The sequence below is a fragment of the Bufo bufo genome, unplaced genomic scaffold (assembly GCF_905171765.1).
Source record: "Bufo bufo unplaced genomic scaffold, aBufBuf1.1, whole genome shotgun sequence".
Classification (NCBI taxonomy): domain Eukaryota; kingdom Metazoa; phylum Chordata; class Amphibia; order Anura; family Bufonidae; genus Bufo; species Bufo bufo.
Window position 1 is genome coordinate 11,637 of NW_024400391.1, and position 17,033 is coordinate 28,669.

At 42.1% G+C, this 17,033-nt stretch overlaps 1 protein-coding gene across 1 annotated transcript; it reads right to left on the reverse strand.

Annotated features, from left to right (window-relative positions):
* Nucleotides 1–204: 204 nt before the first annotated feature.
* On the reverse strand, nt 205–16,263 carry LOC120984150 (SLA class II histocompatibility antigen, DQ haplotype D beta chain-like). The gene is made up of 5 exons (XM_040413296.1): nt 16,242–16,263; nt 9,711–9,998; nt 7,323–7,436; nt 7,192–7,224; nt 205–504 (listed from the first exon to the last, which is right to left on the reverse strand). Exons 2-5 carry the CDS (start codon nt 9,970–9,972, stop codon nt 488–490), a joined length of 426 nt encoding a protein of 141 aa, XP_040269230.1. The 5' UTR covers nt 9,973–9,998; nt 16,242–16,263; the 3' UTR covers nt 205–487.
* Between the last annotated feature and the right edge of the window lie 770 nt (nt 16,264–17,033).

Below are 17,033 nucleotides of genomic sequence, written 5' to 3' on the forward strand. Positions count from 1 at the left end.
ATGTGCAAGTATTAACTAAACTATATTTATTCCACGAACTAGAAGAAAGCTTCAATTTTATATAAAGCTTGGAGAACCCCTTTAAATTGAAATTTGGCTCTGAGTCATTGTGTTGCACCTTACATACAACATAAATTCTAGGGGATAATTTATGAACTAAGATAATGGCAAAATGGCTATTTTAAGGTAGATATGTGCAGCGGAGTTTATCTAGTGATCTGAAGTTTTCTTTTACTCTTTTCTTTAAACTACCAACAAAACAAACATCTGGAGCTAATAAAAAAGCTTCTTCAATTCCCAAATCAGATAATCAATATACTAAGGGCATCAGCAAAACTAATTCCGCACACATTACAGAGCATAATTACACGGCATATTTATAGATCCCGACTCATTGGTGAAAGTTAGACATCAGGAAACTCCTCCTTTTTGCATTAGAAACGAAACAGCTGGAAGCTGAGCTGGATTGTAACAGGTAGGATCCAGATTACTGTGACAAAAAGCCTGAAAAAAAGAACATAAAAAAAAGTTTATTATTCCTTCCAATCCATGTTCATGACAAAAGAGAAATGACAAATTAATGATGGTATGAAATGATTAAGAGAAATGCAAGGACTAATTGAAGGTCTATTCAAATCCAAACTTAAACATGTGATTGCTTGTGACAGATGTGAACAGTTTTGCAACACTTTTTATTCACCCAATAGTGTTACAATAGTGACTCGCGGCCACTGCCTCCCCATGCTCCCGGGTGCCGGGTTCCTGTGTGTTAATTAGGGCTATTATGCATTGTATCTCACCTCATTCTGCAGTACTGCAAGGGTTAACTTCCTCTTTCTCTGTGTGGTACTACGAGGATGTGTCTAGCTGCATTAGCCTGGGCTATATATTCTGTGCTATTTGGTTGATTCCTTGCCTGAGCAACCTTAGAGTTTCTTTGTTCTTATGTCCCTCCAGCTTACTATACCATCCCCTGCCTGATTCCTGGATTTGGACCCTCTGCTGCCTGAACTGACCTGTCCCTGTTCACTGCACTAATCCTGTACCACCTGCCTTGACCATTGGATTGTTTCACGGATTCACACACATTCTTCCTGCTTTCTGACTATGAGTATTGTCTAATCCCTTCGTGCTCCCCACCAGTGTCTCTGATCCCCGTGGGCCAGCAGCCAACAACATGGAAACTTCTCCAAGAGGTAGTGGCCAGATCCCTCTATAGCAGGGGTGCACAACCTTTTCTGGTTGGGGGCCACATTGTCAGACTGGACAGAAATCTCAAGAAAATAAAAGTATTACCAACTGAAATACTGTATTTATGGCATATTGTACATACAGTATAAACTATAAGTGTCTGGTTACACCTCCAGGATTCCCATCTAATGGGAGACTATATGAAAAATGCATGTGAGCAGCCACAAGACATAGACATACAGGTCTGTCACCAGATGGTTGGGGGCCACAGAGAATGATATTGAGGGCCGCATGTGGCCCGGGGCCGCAGGTTGTGCACCCCTGCTCTATAGTGATTAAAGGGTAAATACCAGGGAGCGACCAGGTTTATGTCATCAGGACTAGCCCAAAGTTAAATCTGTTTGTTGGCACAGTGGTTCCACAACCATTGTCCATAAAACAATGTCGCTAAAATACAAAATGCACACTGCAAATAGGTTTGATTAAAAATCTACTATTTTGTGCATCCTATGCAAACCTTTGTGTCTCCAAGGCAACAGACTACATCTAAACCTTGTATGTAGTCTGATCCCTCTGCCATATGTTATTCCACTCCGCTTTATAGTGGTGTATACGGAAGGAAATGTGTATGTTTTTATATATTTTATATGTTTTTTATATATACACCTCCTTTTATTTATACCCAAATATCCTGATTGGTTTATAGATTCTCATCTTAGGCCTCTTTCACACTTGCGTTGTTGGGATCCGGCATGCACTTCGGTTGCCGGAGGTGCCTGCCGGATCCGTAACAACGCAAGTGTACTGAAAGCATTTGAAGACGGAACCGTCTTCCAAATGCTTTCAGTGTTACTATGGCACCCAGGACGCTATTAAAGTCCTGGTTGCCATAGTAGGAGCGGGGAGCGGGGGAGCGGTATACTTACAGTCCGTGCGGCTCCCCGGGCGCTCCAGAATGACGTCAGAGCGCCCCATGCGCATGGATGACGTGATCCATGTGATCACGTGATCCATGCGCTTGGGGCGCCCTGACGTCACTCTGGAGCGCCCGGGGAGCCGCACGGACGGTAAGTATGCTGCTCCCCTGCTCCCCGCTACACTTACCATGGCTGTCAGGACTTTAGCGTCCCGGTAGCCATGGTAACTATTCAGAAAAAGCTAAACGTCGGGTCCGGCAATGCGCCGAAACGACGTTTAGCTTAAGGCCGGATCCGGATCAATGCCTTTCAATGGGCATTGATCCCGGATCCGGCCTTGCGGCAAGTGTTCAGGATTTTTGGCCGGAGCAAAAAGCGCAGCATGCTGCGGTATTTTCTCCGGCCAAAAAACGTTCCGTACCGGAACTGAAGACATCCTGATGCATCCTGAACGGATTACTCTCCATTCAGAATGCATTAGGATAATCCTGATCAGTATTCTTCCGGCATAGAGTCCCGACGACGGAACTCTATGCCGGAAGACAATAACGCAAGTGTGAAAGAGCCCTTACCCTCCATTGTCAATAATCGTTGACAACTATAATTTTCTAATCTCCATCCTAAACTGTCCCTGTGGCGCCCCCTCGGTACTCTCAGTATCCCCCCGAAAGAGCACCGCAGACCATTCTCTCACTCATACTCTGTAGTCAATGGCGGATTACAATAGGGGCGTTTGGGTCGGTAGCCTCGAGCCCAGCATCGCTGGGGGGCCCAACGCCGACCCGAACGCCCACATACTGTGGCGGGGCACGGGAGTGCATAGTTACCTGCCCCGCCTCCGATCACCACCATAGGCTTCAGGCCTAGTAGGCCTGAGGCCTATGCAGTAGTGAAAACCTGGGGCAGGCGAGCATGATGTCATCGCACGCCTGTGCCGAGATGCAGCACAGTGACATGTGCACACCTGCCAACGCACGCCTGGACAATTTAGCTTTTAGTTTTTTTATTTATTTTATGTGCCAACTATGGGGGACATGGTGGGGACACACAGGAGGACATGTGAAGGGACAGTGGGGGGAAATTGTTGTATGGGGGCAAATTACTATGAGGGGGAAATTATTATGGGGGGGATTACTATGAGGGGGCAAATTATTATGGGAGGGATTACTATGTGGGGGCAAATTACTATATGGGGCAGTGTGGGGGAAATTACTGTGTGGGGTCAGTGTGGGGGAAACTACTGTGTGGGGGCAATGTGGGGGAAATTACTGTGTGGGGGCAATGTGGGGGAAACTACTGTGTGGGGGCAATGTGGGGGAAATTACTGTGTGGGGGCAATGTGGGGGAAATTACTGTGTGGGGGCAATGTGGGGGAAACTACTGTGTGGGGGCAATGTGGGGGAAATTACTGTGTGGGGGCAGTGTGAGGGAAACTACTGTGTGGGGGCAATGTGGGGGAAATTACTGTGTGGGGGCAATGTGGGGGAAACTACTGTGTGGGGGCAATGTGGGGGAAATTACTGTGTGGGGGCAATGTGGGGGAAATTACTGTGTGGGGGCAATGTGGGGGAAACTACTGTGTGGGGGCAATGTGGGGGAAATTACTGTGTGGGGGCAGTGTGAGGGAAACTACTGTGTGGGGGCAATGTGGGGGAAATTACTGTGTCGGGGCAATGTGGGGGAAACTACTGTGTGGGGGCAATGTGGGGGAAATTACTGTGTGGGGTCAGTGTGGGGGAAACTACTGTGTGGGGGCAGTGTGAGGAAATTACTATGTGGGCGAAATAACTAAGTGGGGGCAAACTACTATATGGGGCAGTGTGGTGGAAATGACTGTGCGGTGGACAAATTACTATAGGGGGATTACTATGTGGGGGGCAGTGTGGGGGAAATTACTATGTGGGGGGAATCTACTATATGGGGGCAGTGTGGTGGAAATTACTGTGTTGTGGGCAAATTACTATAGGGGAATTACTATGTGGGGGGGCAGTGTGGGGGAAATTACTATGTGGGGGAAATTACTGTGTGGGGGCAAACTACTATATGGGGCAGTGTGGTGGAAATTACTGTGTGGTGGGCAAATTACTATAGGGGGATTACTATGTGGGGGAAATTACTATATGGGGCAGTGTGGGGGGCGTTGCTATTGGGGAGGCACTGTAGGGGCAATTCTATTATTTTTGGGGACACTTTACAGGGATTATTACATGGAGCACAATATAGGGTGCTATTATTACTGGGGGCACTCTAGGGGACATTATAGCTGCTGTGGACACTATAGGGACATTTGGGGTAATTTATCAAACTGGTGTAAAGTAGAACTGGCTTAGTTGCCCATAGCAGCCAATCAGATTCCACCTTTCATTTTGGACAGCTCTTTTGGAAATCCAGTTCTACTTTACACCAGTTTGATAAATTACACCAATTATGTCTATTAGGGTCGCTTTATTTTCAGCAGTATAGTACCTGGGCACAACGGGCACAGTATTGGGGGTGGCAGCAGGGTGACACTGTGGAGACACCAGGATGGGGAGGTTGATGGAAAAATTTCGAAATCTAATGTGTCTGTGTTACAAACTCTGTAGAGACGAGATGAGGCTGAAAGAATTTGTCATGGCGGTCTGGGTCAAAACGGAGGAGAAGAAAGAGAAGGTCTACATGAAAGGATATGTCCCTGGATGTAAGAGGTATGTGGTGCTGTATTCTCCTCCAAGTCTTTTTTATTTGAATTATATGTATTTTAAATTTGGCAACCAAATTTTTCAGTTTAGGAGCCAATTTGGGGTATTTTTTTTTTAGTCTGGAGATGTCATATGGCCTATATCGCTCACGAAGCACTGCAGCCTATTCATACAAAAAAAAAAATACTAAATTAAAATGGAGGTAGACAGCCCCGGGCCTGTCATGCACCTAATCCGTCCAGGTCTGTAGTGTATATATACAGTATACAGTACCTCTTTCATTTTTACTCAGTTTAGTGGCATCTGCAAAAAATTTATACTTTACTATGCAAGCCTTCTACAAGATCATTAATAAATATATTAAAGAGAATAGGGCCCAATACTGACCCCTGAGGTACCCCACTAGTGATGGTGACCCAATCTGAGTGTGTACCATTAATAACCACCCTCTGTTTACTATCACTATAGTTTCCGGGATCTGTTTTTGACCCACGACATTTGCCACGCGCCAATCCTGTGGAACACTCCCTGTCAATATAGAGTCCTTAAATATCAGAAATAAGGGTCTGTCTATGACTTAAAGGGAACCTGTCACTGGGATTTTGGGTATAGAGCTGAGGACATGGGTTGCTAGATGGACGCTAGCACATCCGCAATACCCAGTCCCCATAGCTCTGTGTGCTTTTATTGTGTCAAAAAAACGATTTGATACATATGCAAATTAACCTGAGATGAGTCCTGCCCCTGACTCATCTCACATACAGGACTCATCTCAGGTTATTTTGCAAATGTATCAAATTGTTTTTTTTACACAATAAAAGCACACAGAGCTATGGGGACTGGATATTGCGGATGTGCTTGCGGCCATCTAGCAACCCATGTCCTCAGCTCTATACTAAAAATCCCGGTGACAGGTTCCCTTTAATTCTCTTAGGATACGGAGTTGCATTCCATCTGGATTCAGTGATTTGTCTATTTTAATCTTTTTTAGACGCTGCAGCTCTTCTTCCTGGGTCAGCCAGGACACTTTTAATAGGCCATTTAACATTACACTCTGCATTTTATCTGACAGATTGTTTTCCTCAGTGAATACAGAGAAGAAAAAGATATTTAATGGATTCACTTACTCCTTATCACTCTGTAAAGGGTCAACACTTTCAGGTTTTAACTTTTTTACCATTTATATAATTGAAGAACATTTTAGGGTTAGTTTTACTCTCTTCGGCAATAAGTCTCTTTGTCTCCAGCTTGGCTGCTTTTATTTGTCTTTCACATATTATATTTTTTCCTTACAGTTTTTCAACGCTTCCTGACTACCTTCCTGTTTTAGTGATTTAAATGCTTTCTTTTTGTCACGTACTGCTCCCTTGGCATTTAAATTTATCCACTTTTTTCGTTCTTTAATTCACATAAGGTATGTACAGTACTTCTCACAATTAGTTTAGGTTTAGCTTTTAAAAATATCCTATTTTGTGGCTGCATTTTTATTTTTGAGGACACTCAGCTGGTCAAACTTAGCTTTTTTGAAGTCTGGTATTTTTGTGACTCCCTGAAGAAACACCCTTTTGAATGCAATGATAAAAGACTTCCCCCAAAGGTATACATAGCCTTTAACATACATCTGAAAGAGGGCACCTTGCCACAGTAGATGGGCACAAAAAATGATTTTGTTAAAAAAAAAATTACATATCTATCTAGGTAGTGAATATAACATTATTTAATATATTCAAAGTTTTGAGAGTGCTGTTGCATTGTGTTTGTGGTTTTGGATCAGTGAGTGTAAAACCCACTGTGCTAACTTGGCGCTGGCATAGGGCTAACCCTAAAGACATTATTCTGGTGCTTCCCCAGTATTCACCCTTTAACCCATGTACAAGGATCTGGACTTTGCTGTGGGTTAGCAACCAGGCGTCTACTTCGATTGATAGTCCCACTGTAGTTGGCAGCTGACCTACTGGGGTCAGGGACACTAGTGCAAGTTATAGGGGTGAGAATATGGAGATGAAAAGAAAAAAAATTTTTTTTTCAAGATTATTATTTTCTTTCAGTATTAAAATACGAGAAACACTATACAAGTGTGGTATGCCGTCCAGCTTCCCACTACATCATATGCACTATAAAATTGTACTATTTGAACAACTTGTCCTTCAGAAAGTACAATGTGTCACGCGAAAAACAATCCCTCATAAGGCTGTGTGAATGGAAAAATAAAAAAAAGTTATGGTTTTAGAAGGCAGAGAGTGATAAAAATGAAAACACAAAAACTTTAAATTGCAAGGTCCTCTAAGGGTTAATTGCCATTTTATGAATTTGGCGCAGACACAAAGCAAAGACAGACATAAAAATGTATTTCTACCTTGAATGGATCACGGAGAGTTTTCAATGGAGAAAATAAAACTTACGTTCATTCTGTTGTCCTGGGAATGACGTTTGCCCTAAAAATACAAAAAAATGCATTACCAATGAGTGATTATTTTACCATTTCTTCCTATTATGGATATTGTAATGAACCTTTGTACTATGTTTCTATTACCTTTTCTTCCTCTCATGTAGATGACAAGGCCAACAGTGAAAAATACAACTCCTAACACAAATCCCACGATACCGGTGGCCATCTTGTTTTTAGCTGCATCTGATGACTGAGGGTCTAGAAAATAAAATGAATGAGTTAAAATTGCTGTGTAGCGTGAAATCTTATGGATGCCATAACTTCACTAAATGTATATCCTTGCTCAGTGTTGTAAATAAAGATATGTGGCTGTTACTGAGCTGGCCAGAAGCGAAAGCATCAGAGGGTTCTCTACACCTTAACAAAAAGTATACTACTAAGGAAGGAACTATGGCGTCCCTGAGCTTTATACTAATATTACTAAGAATCTACTGGCCTCCAATCAAAGCATTAAGATAGTGGATTACAGCATGCAGAGATTGGCGTCTGGAGATTTCCACTGCACATGTGCGAAACCTCTGCAATGGAATATCGCTAACACATATAGAAAGGGAAAGACGCAGATGGGCGGAAAAAACAACTAATCTTCGCCTTCCCCCCCCTATGTTGTTCTTTGCCCCCCCGGGTGCCCCCCCGCTGATTCCCCCAGGTGAATACTAATGAGCGCTTCCATTATGGAAGCGCTCATTAGTACCGAAGGACCAGGAAGTGGTGAACGCTCTGTACTCACCACTTCCTGGTCCTCGGCTGTCGGCTGTGCAGGGCTGCGCACAGCATGAGGACGCTCTGTGACCTCACGCTGTGCGCGCCAGTTTAGAGCACAGTCGACTGAGGAAGGAGAAAATTGCAGGCTGCGTCCAGGAGCAGGAGAGGTAAGTTTTTTTTGTTTTTTTTTATAAAAAATGTGGCTGCTGGGGGCTAATTTGAGGCATATGGGGGCTAATTGGAGGCATATGGGGGCTAATTGAAGGCATATGGGGCTAATAGGAGGCATATGGGAGCTAATTGGAGGCATATGGGGGCTAATTGGAGGCATATGGGGGCTAATTGGAGGCATATGGGCGCTAATTGGAGGCATATGGGCGCTAATTGGAGGCATATGGGGGCTAATTGGAGGCATATGGGGGCTAATTGGAGGCATATGGGGGCATTTGGAGCTAATAGGAGGCATATGGGGGCTAACAGGAGGCATATGGGGGCTAACAGGAGGCATATGGGGGCTAACAGGAGGCATATGGGGGCTAATAGGAGGCATATGGGGGCTAACAGGAGGCATATGGGGGCTAACAGGAGGCATATGGGGGCTAATTGGAGGCATATGGGGGCTATGGGGGCTAATAGGACGCATATGGGGGCTAATAGGAGGCATATGGGGCTAATTGGAGGCATATGGGGGCTAATTGGAGGCATATGGGGGCTAATTGGAGGCATATGGGGCTAATTGGAGGCATATGGGGGCTAATGAGGCATATGGGGGCTAATGAGGCATAATGGGGGCTAATTAGGCATATGGGGGCTAATAAGAGGCATAATGTGGGCTAATGAGGCATAATGGCTTATAATGGGGGCTAATGAGGCATAATGGGGCTAATAAGAGGAATAATGGGGGCTAATGAGGCATAAGGGCTTATAATGGGGGCTAATGAGGCATAAGGGATTATATGGGGGCTAATGAGGCATAAGGGCTGATATGGGGGTGATAAGAGGCATAATGGGGGCTAATGAGAGGCATAATGTGTCTTCCACAGATCCACCATAACAGTGCGCCTGCGGAAGCAAGCAGAGGACGGCTCAGCAGACGACTGAATAGCTTCTTTTGTAAGTAAATTGCTTTATTATAAATGTATCCCTGCAGACCGCAATTCTCTCGTATTTTGTAATATTATTTATATATACATATTTTGTTTTTGCCCCCCCATTTTTGACTGCGGTATCTTTGTGCCCCCCCTATATATTGTTCCTAGAGTCGCCACTGCTTCCAACCTAAATAGTTGCTTGCCGGGGCATAACTAGAAAATGATGGGTGGGGTGGATTGAAAGAACCATCAGGGAGGGTGGGTGGTGGTACTGCTTCTGAAAAAGAGAAGGTGTCTAAAGTGATGAACATGGAGAGAAATATTGCACAGGAGACACGGCATTACTAGGCATTTTGTCATTTAGTAACACAAGTAAATTCTACTTGCCCGACATTTACTGTACATAATGTATACCGCCGTGATTGCATTAGAACGTGATGGCATGATGAAAAAAGATAATTGTATTAAAGGAAATCTCCATCAGATATTGGTAATGATCCAATGGTTTAATAACTGGGAAGCGTAAATCCTGACTATACCCATAATCCGGTGAAAAAGATGAACGTGTTATCTGTGTGAAGGGATTGTCTGGTTTGGAAGACTCCTTTATACTGAGGTTAAACGTATAGACGCAATGGCAGCTAAATTACAAAAAAAAAAAAGAGAAACCTCTTACGCCAGTCTACTCGGTGCGGGGCCTTCAGGCTGCTGTGATGAACCTCGCAGGTAAAAGTGTCGCCTTTCTGAATCTCTGTCTCCAGCATCACCAGAATCTGGTAAGACCAATCACCATTATGATAGGGCTCTGTAGACTGAACCAGCTCGGTCTCCTCCTGGCCGTTCCGGTACCATGTCACCTCAATGTCAGATGGGTAGAAGCCAAACACATTACATATCAGCATGTGCTGCTTTGTATGTGACTCCTCATACTGATTCATCAAGGATATTTTGATCGATGGTTCGACTGGTAATGAATGCATTAAATAAAGTTCATGAATAATCTCATTAAATCAAGGAATAGTACATTTAATATTCATATCGTTCAACCAGAGAAAGAAAAGAAAAAAAACAAGAGCAGTAAATATAGTCCTCCTCACCACCGAAGGGACCACCAAGATCTACACATAATTATATACTATGACTTGACTGCAGAATAGGTTATCACCTACATCAATCACAGCAAACATGACTTGGATGAGACTCCACTTTTCACACTCACTCTTAGGCCTAGTTCACACGAACGTTTTTTTTGCGAGTGTACGGGCCGTTTTTTTGTGTTCCGTATACGGAATTCATTTCAATGGTTCCGCAAAAAAAACGGAATGTGTTCCGTATGCATTCAGTTTCCGTATTTCCGTTTTTCCGTTCCGTTGAAAGATAGAGCTTGTCCTATATTTGGCCGTAAATCACGGGTCGTGGCTCCATTCAAGTCAATGGGTCCACAAAAAAAAGGAACACATACGGAAATGCATCCGTATGTCTTCAGTTTCCGTTCCGTTTTTTCTGAACCATCTATTGAAAATTTTTTGGCCAGCCCAATTTTTTTCTATGTGATTACTAGGGATCGACCGATTATCGGTTTTACCGATATTATTGGCCGATATTCAGTATTTTGACCGTTATCGGTATCGGCATCTATTTTGCCGTTATACCGATAACGTATTGGGAACACAGAACGCGCTGCTGTCAGCGCTCTCCGTGTTCCCTCAGCAGCACAGGGGAGAAGGGTGCCGCTGCCACCAATGAGAGGAGAGAAGACAAGAGGAGGGGCGGGGCTGTGGCTGCTGCGCCACCAATAAAGATAAGTCTTTCATTAATTCATATACAGGAGACGGGAGCTGGCTGCGAAATCACATAGCCGGCTCCCGACCTCTATGAGCTGTAGCTGCGGTAGTTAACCACTTAGGTGCCGCGGATCGCAGCTACTGCTCATAGAGGTCGGGAGCCGGCTATGTGATTCTCCAGCTCCCGCCTCCTGTATATGAATTAATAAAAGACTTATCTTCATTGGTGGCGCAGTGCACCCCCCCAAGCCCCCCAGTATTAATCATTGGTGGCGCAGTGCGCCCCCCCACCCAAGCCCCCCCCCCCAGTATTAATCATTGGTGGCAGTGGCCACAGGATTCCCCTCCTCCTCCGATCGGAGCCCCAGCAGTGTAATCCTGGGGCTCCGATCGGTTACCATGGCAGCCAGGACGCTATTGAAGCCCTGGCTGCCATGTTCAGCTCCATGCTGCTGTGTGCACAAAGCACAGAGCAGCAGGGACAGTGCGAGCTCCTATTCACCCTGATAGAGATCTATCAGGGTGAATAGGACAAGGGTTCTAGTCCCTAAGGGGGCTAAAAGTTAGTAAAAAACACAAAAATATTAAGTATAAATGAAAAAGAAAGATTTACAAAAAATAAAAAATACACGTTAACAATAAACATAAATTTTCAGCAGATTTGTGTAGGAAATTTTTTTTCCCCCAAAAATGAAAATTCCCAGAATATTGGTATAAATTATCGGCTATCGGCCTGAAAGTTCACAAATTATCGTTATCGGTATCGGCCCTAAAAAATCAATATCAGTCAATCCCTAGTAATTACTGTATACTGTACATGGCATACGGAAAAACGGAAAGGAAACAGAAACACAACAGAACTCAAAAACGGAACAACGGATCTGTGAAAAACGGACTGCAAAAAACAATAAAAGCCATACGGTCGTGTGAACTAGGCCTTAGGGTCCATTCCCATGGTGGATTATGACGTGTATGCCGCGGCAGAAACTGCCGCACTTGTTCACTTTAGAGGCTGCTGATAGCTGTTGTGACTTTAAATCACCGGCCCGCAAACTGCAGATCTACCTCCAATTGATAACAATGAAAAGCAGACACCACTGGATTGCCGGCGGAATTTTAACACAGTTTCTACACCAAATTTCTGCTGTGTGAATAGGCCCTTACAGAAATACTCCGAAAAGGGCTACAAATAAATTACGTGCACCCCAAAAACAAAACACTTATCCACATAAAATGCTACTACCACTATAAAAAAGTGAAATAAAAAAGTTGTATCTGTCCTTAATACAGAGAGATTCATTTGAAAGAGGCCCTGAATATTCTGTAATAACTCTCACTAGGACGAAGCAATCTGATCGAAACAATGTGCAATGTGCTCCTTAGTATATGGAGCTGCGAGCAAGCCGGGATGCGTACAAGGTTACTTTCAGCAAGATGGAGCAACACACATCAGCAAGGAGCATGGCAGAAATTGGGACTTTTCGGCAAAACAGGGTAATTTCAAAGGAGCTTTGGTCCCCACGGCTGCCGGATCTGACACCACCAGACTTCTTCTTTTGGGGTATGTTCAAAGAAAATCTATCAAAACAAGCCTTGTGCTCTGTGAAAGATTTGAAGGAAAGTATGCAACGTGAAATTGCTGTTATTCCCCTCGATATATGCCTGTCTATACATTCAGAAACATGGAGCGCCATGTCGAAATATGAGTCCACATAAAGGTACGTAGGGATCAGCAACCTTCAGAACTTCAGCTGCTGTGAAACTACAACTCCCAACATGCAAACATACTCTACTGTTCTTCAAACTCCCAAAGAAGTGAATAAAGCATTCTGGGAGTTGTAGTTTCTGAACAGCTGGAGTGCGGAGGATGCTGAGCCCTGGTGTATATTATTATTATGTCTTCTGTATATACTACATGTAATATGTGCTGTATAATACAGTGTATACAGGGTCTCACCTCTCCGGTCAGCAGTGATACTGTGTATATTATTATTATGTCTCCTCCTGTATATACTACATGTAATATGTGCTGTATAATACAGTATATACAGGGTCTCACCTCTCCAGTCGCCAGTGATACTGTGTATATTATTATTATGTCTCCTCCTGTATATACTACATGTAATATGTGCTGTATAATACAGTATATACAGGGTCTCACCTCTCCGGTCACCAGTGATACTGTGTATATTATTATTATGTCTCCTCCTGTATATACTACATGTAATATGTGCTGTATAATACAGTATATACAGGGTCTCACCTCTCCGGTCACCAGTGATACTGTGTATATTATTATTATATCTCCTCCTGTATATACTGCATGTAATATGTGCTGTATAATACAGTATATACAGGGTCTCACCTCTCCGGACACCAGTGATACTGTGTATATTATTATTATGTCTCCTCCTGTATATACTACATGTAATATGTGCTGTATAATACAGTATATACAGGGTCTCACCTCTCCGGTCACCAGTTATACTGTGTATATTATTATTATGTCTCCTCCTGTATATACTACATGTAATATGTGCTGTATAATACAGTATATACAGGGTCTCACCTCCCCGGTCACCAGTGATACTGTGTATATTATTATTATGTCTCCTCCTGTATATACTACATGTAATATGTGCTGTATAATACAGTATGTACAGGGTCTCACCTCCCCGGTCACCAGTGATACTGTGTATATTATTATTATGTCTCCTCCTGTATATACTACATGTAATATGTGCTGTATAATACAGTATATACAGGGTCTCACCTCTCCGGTCACCAGTGATACTGTGTATATTATTATTATATCTCCTCCTGTATATACTGCATGTAATATGTGCTGTATAATACAGTATATACAGGGTCTCACCTCTCCGGACACCAGTGATACTGTGTATATTATTATTATGTCTCCTCCTGTATATACTACATGTAATATGTGCTGTATAATACAGTATATACAGGGTCTCACCTCTCCGGTCACCAGTGAAACTGTGTATATTATTATTATGTCTCCTCCTGTATATACTACATGTAATATGTGCTGTATAATACAGTATATACAGGGTCTCACCTCTCCGGTCACCAGTGATACTGTGTATATTATTATTATGTCTCCTCCTGTATATACTACATGTAATATGTGCTGTATAATACAGTATATACAGGGTCTCACCTCTCCGGTCACCAGTGAAACTGTGTATATTATTATTATGTCTCCTCCTGTATATACTACATGTAATATGTGCTGTATAATACAGTATATACAGGGTCTCACCTCTCCGGTCACCAGTGATACTGTGTATATTATTATTACGTCTCCTCCTGTATATACTACATGTAAAATGTGCTGTATAATACAGTATATACAGGGTCTCACCTCTCCGGTCACCAGTGATACTGTGTATATTATTATTATGTCTCCTCCTGTATATACTACATGTAATATGTGCTGTATAATACAGTATATACAGGGTCTCACCTCTCCGGTCACCAGTGATACTGTGTATATTATTATTATGTCTCCTCCTGTATATACTACATGTAATATGTGCTGTATAATACAGTATATACAGGGTCTCACCTCTCCGGTCACCAGTGATACTGTGTATATTATTATTATGTCTCCTCCTGTATATACTACATGTAAAATGTGCTGTATAATACAATATATACAGGGTCTCACCTCTCCGGTCACCAGTGATACTGTGTATATTATTACTATGTCTCCTGTATATACTACATGTAATATGTGCTGTATAATACAGTATATACAGGGTCTCACCTCTCCGGTCACCAGTTATACTGTGTATATTATTATTATGTCTCCTCCTGTATATACTACATGTAATATGTGCTGTATAATAGAGTATACACAGGGTCTCACCTCTCCGGACACCAGTGATACTGTGTATATTATTATTATGTCTCCTCCTGTATATACTACATGTAATATGTGCTGTATAATACAGTATATACAGGGTCTCACCTCTCCGGTCACCAGTGATACTGTGTATATTATTATTATGTCTCCTCCTGTATATACTACATGTAATATGTGCTGTATAATACAGTATATACAGGGTCTCACCTCTCCGGTCACCAGTGATACTGTGTATATTATTATTATGTTTCCTCCTGTATATACTACATGTAATATGTGCTGTATAATACAGTATACACAGGGTCTCACCTCTCCGGTCACCAGTGATACTGTGTATATTATTATTATGTTTCCTCCTGTATATACTACATGTAATATGTGCTGTATAATACAGTATATACAGGGTCTCACCTCTCCGGACACCAGTGATACTGTGTATATTATTATTATGTTTCCTCCTGTATATACTACATGTAATATGTGCTGTATAATACAGTATATACAGGGTCTCACCTCTCCGGACACCAGTGATACTGTGTATATTATTATTATGTTTCCTCCTGTATATACTACATGTAATATGTGCTGTATAATACAGTATATACAGGGGTCTCACCTCTCCGGTCACCAGTGATACTGTGTATATTATTATTATGTCTCCTCCTGTATATACTACATGTAATATGTGCTGTATAATACAGAATATACAGGGTCTCACCTCTCCGGTCACCAGTGATACTGTGTATATTATTATTATGTCTCCTCCTGTATATACTACATGTAATATGTGCTGTGTAATACAGTATATACAGGGTCTCACCTCTCCGGTCACCAGTGATACTGTGTATATTATTATTATGTCTCCTCCTGTATATACTACATGTAATATGTGCTGTATAATACAGTATGTACAGGGTCTCACCTCCCCGGTCACCAGTGATACTGTGTATATTATTATTATGTCTCCTTCTGTAAATACTACATGTAATATGTGCTGTATAATACAGTATATACAGGATCTCACCTCTCCGGTCACCAGTGAAGCTGTGTATATTATTATTATATCTCCTCCTGTATATACTGCATGTAATATGTGCTGTATAATACAGTATATACAGGGTCTCACCTCTCCGGACACCAGTGATACTGTGTATATTATTATTATGTCTCCTCCTGTATATACTACATGTAATATGTGCTGTATAATACAGTATATACAGGGTCTCACCTCTCCCGTCACCAGTGAAACTGTGTATATTATTATTATGTCTCCTCCTGTATATACTACATGTAATATGTGCTGTATAATACAGTATATACAGGGTCTCACCTCTCCGGTCACCAGTGATACTGTGTATATTATTATTACGTCTCCTCCTGTATATACTACATGTAAAATGTGCTGTATAATACAGTATATACAGGGTCTCAGCTCTCCGGTCACCAGTGATACTGTGTATATTATTATTATGTCTCCTCCTGTATATACTACATGTAAAATGTGCTGTATAATACAGTATATACAGGGTCTCACCTCTCCGGTCACCAGTGATACTGTGTATATTATTACTATGTCTCCTGTATATACTACATGTAATATGTGCTGTATAATACAGTATATACAGGGTCTCACCTCTCCGGTCACCAGTTATATGGTGTATATTATTATTATGTCTCCTCCTGTATATACTACATGTAATATGTGCTGTATAATACAGTATATACAGGGTCTCACCTCTCCGGTCACCAGTGATACTGTGTATATTATTATTATGTCTCCTCCTGTATATACTACATGTAATATGTGCTGTATAATACAGTATATACAGGGTCTCACCTCTCCGGTCACCAGTGATACTGTGTATATTATTATTATTATGTCTCCTCCTGTATATACTACATGTAATATGTGCTGTATAATACAGTATATACAGGGTCTCACCTCTCCGGTCACCAGTGATACTGTGTATATTATTATTATGTTTCCTCCTGTATATACTACATGTAATATGTGCTGTATAATACAGTATATACAGGGTCTCACCTCTCCGGACACCAGTGATACTGTGTATATTATTATTATGTTTCCTCCTGTATATACTACATGTAATATGTGCTGTATAATACAGTATATACAGGGTCTCACCTCTCCGGTCACCAGTGAAACTGTGTATATTATTATTATGTCTCCTCCTGTATATACTACATGTAATATGTGCTGTATAATACAGTATATACAGGGTCTCACCTCTCCGGTCACCAGTGATACTGTGTATATTATTATTATGTTTCCTCCTGTATATACTACATGTAATATGTGCTGTAT

What these genes read in the sequence shown, in the direction of transcription:
- LOC120984150 (XM_040413296.1), bottom strand. Translation starts at nt 9,972, where the DNA reads ATGAATCAGTATGAGGAGTCACATACAAAGCAGCACATGCTGATATGT. An exon ending in CCCGCACCGAGTAGACTGGC is followed by an intron (nt 7,437 to 9,710) that starts GTAAGAGGTTTC and finishes TTTATTTTCTAG; the next exon opens with ACCCTCAGTCATCAGATGCA. An exon ending in CTACATGAGAGGAAGAAAAG is followed by an intron (nt 7,225 to 7,322) that starts GTAATAGAAACA and finishes TTGTATTTTTAG; the next exon opens with GGCAAACGTCATTCCCAGGA.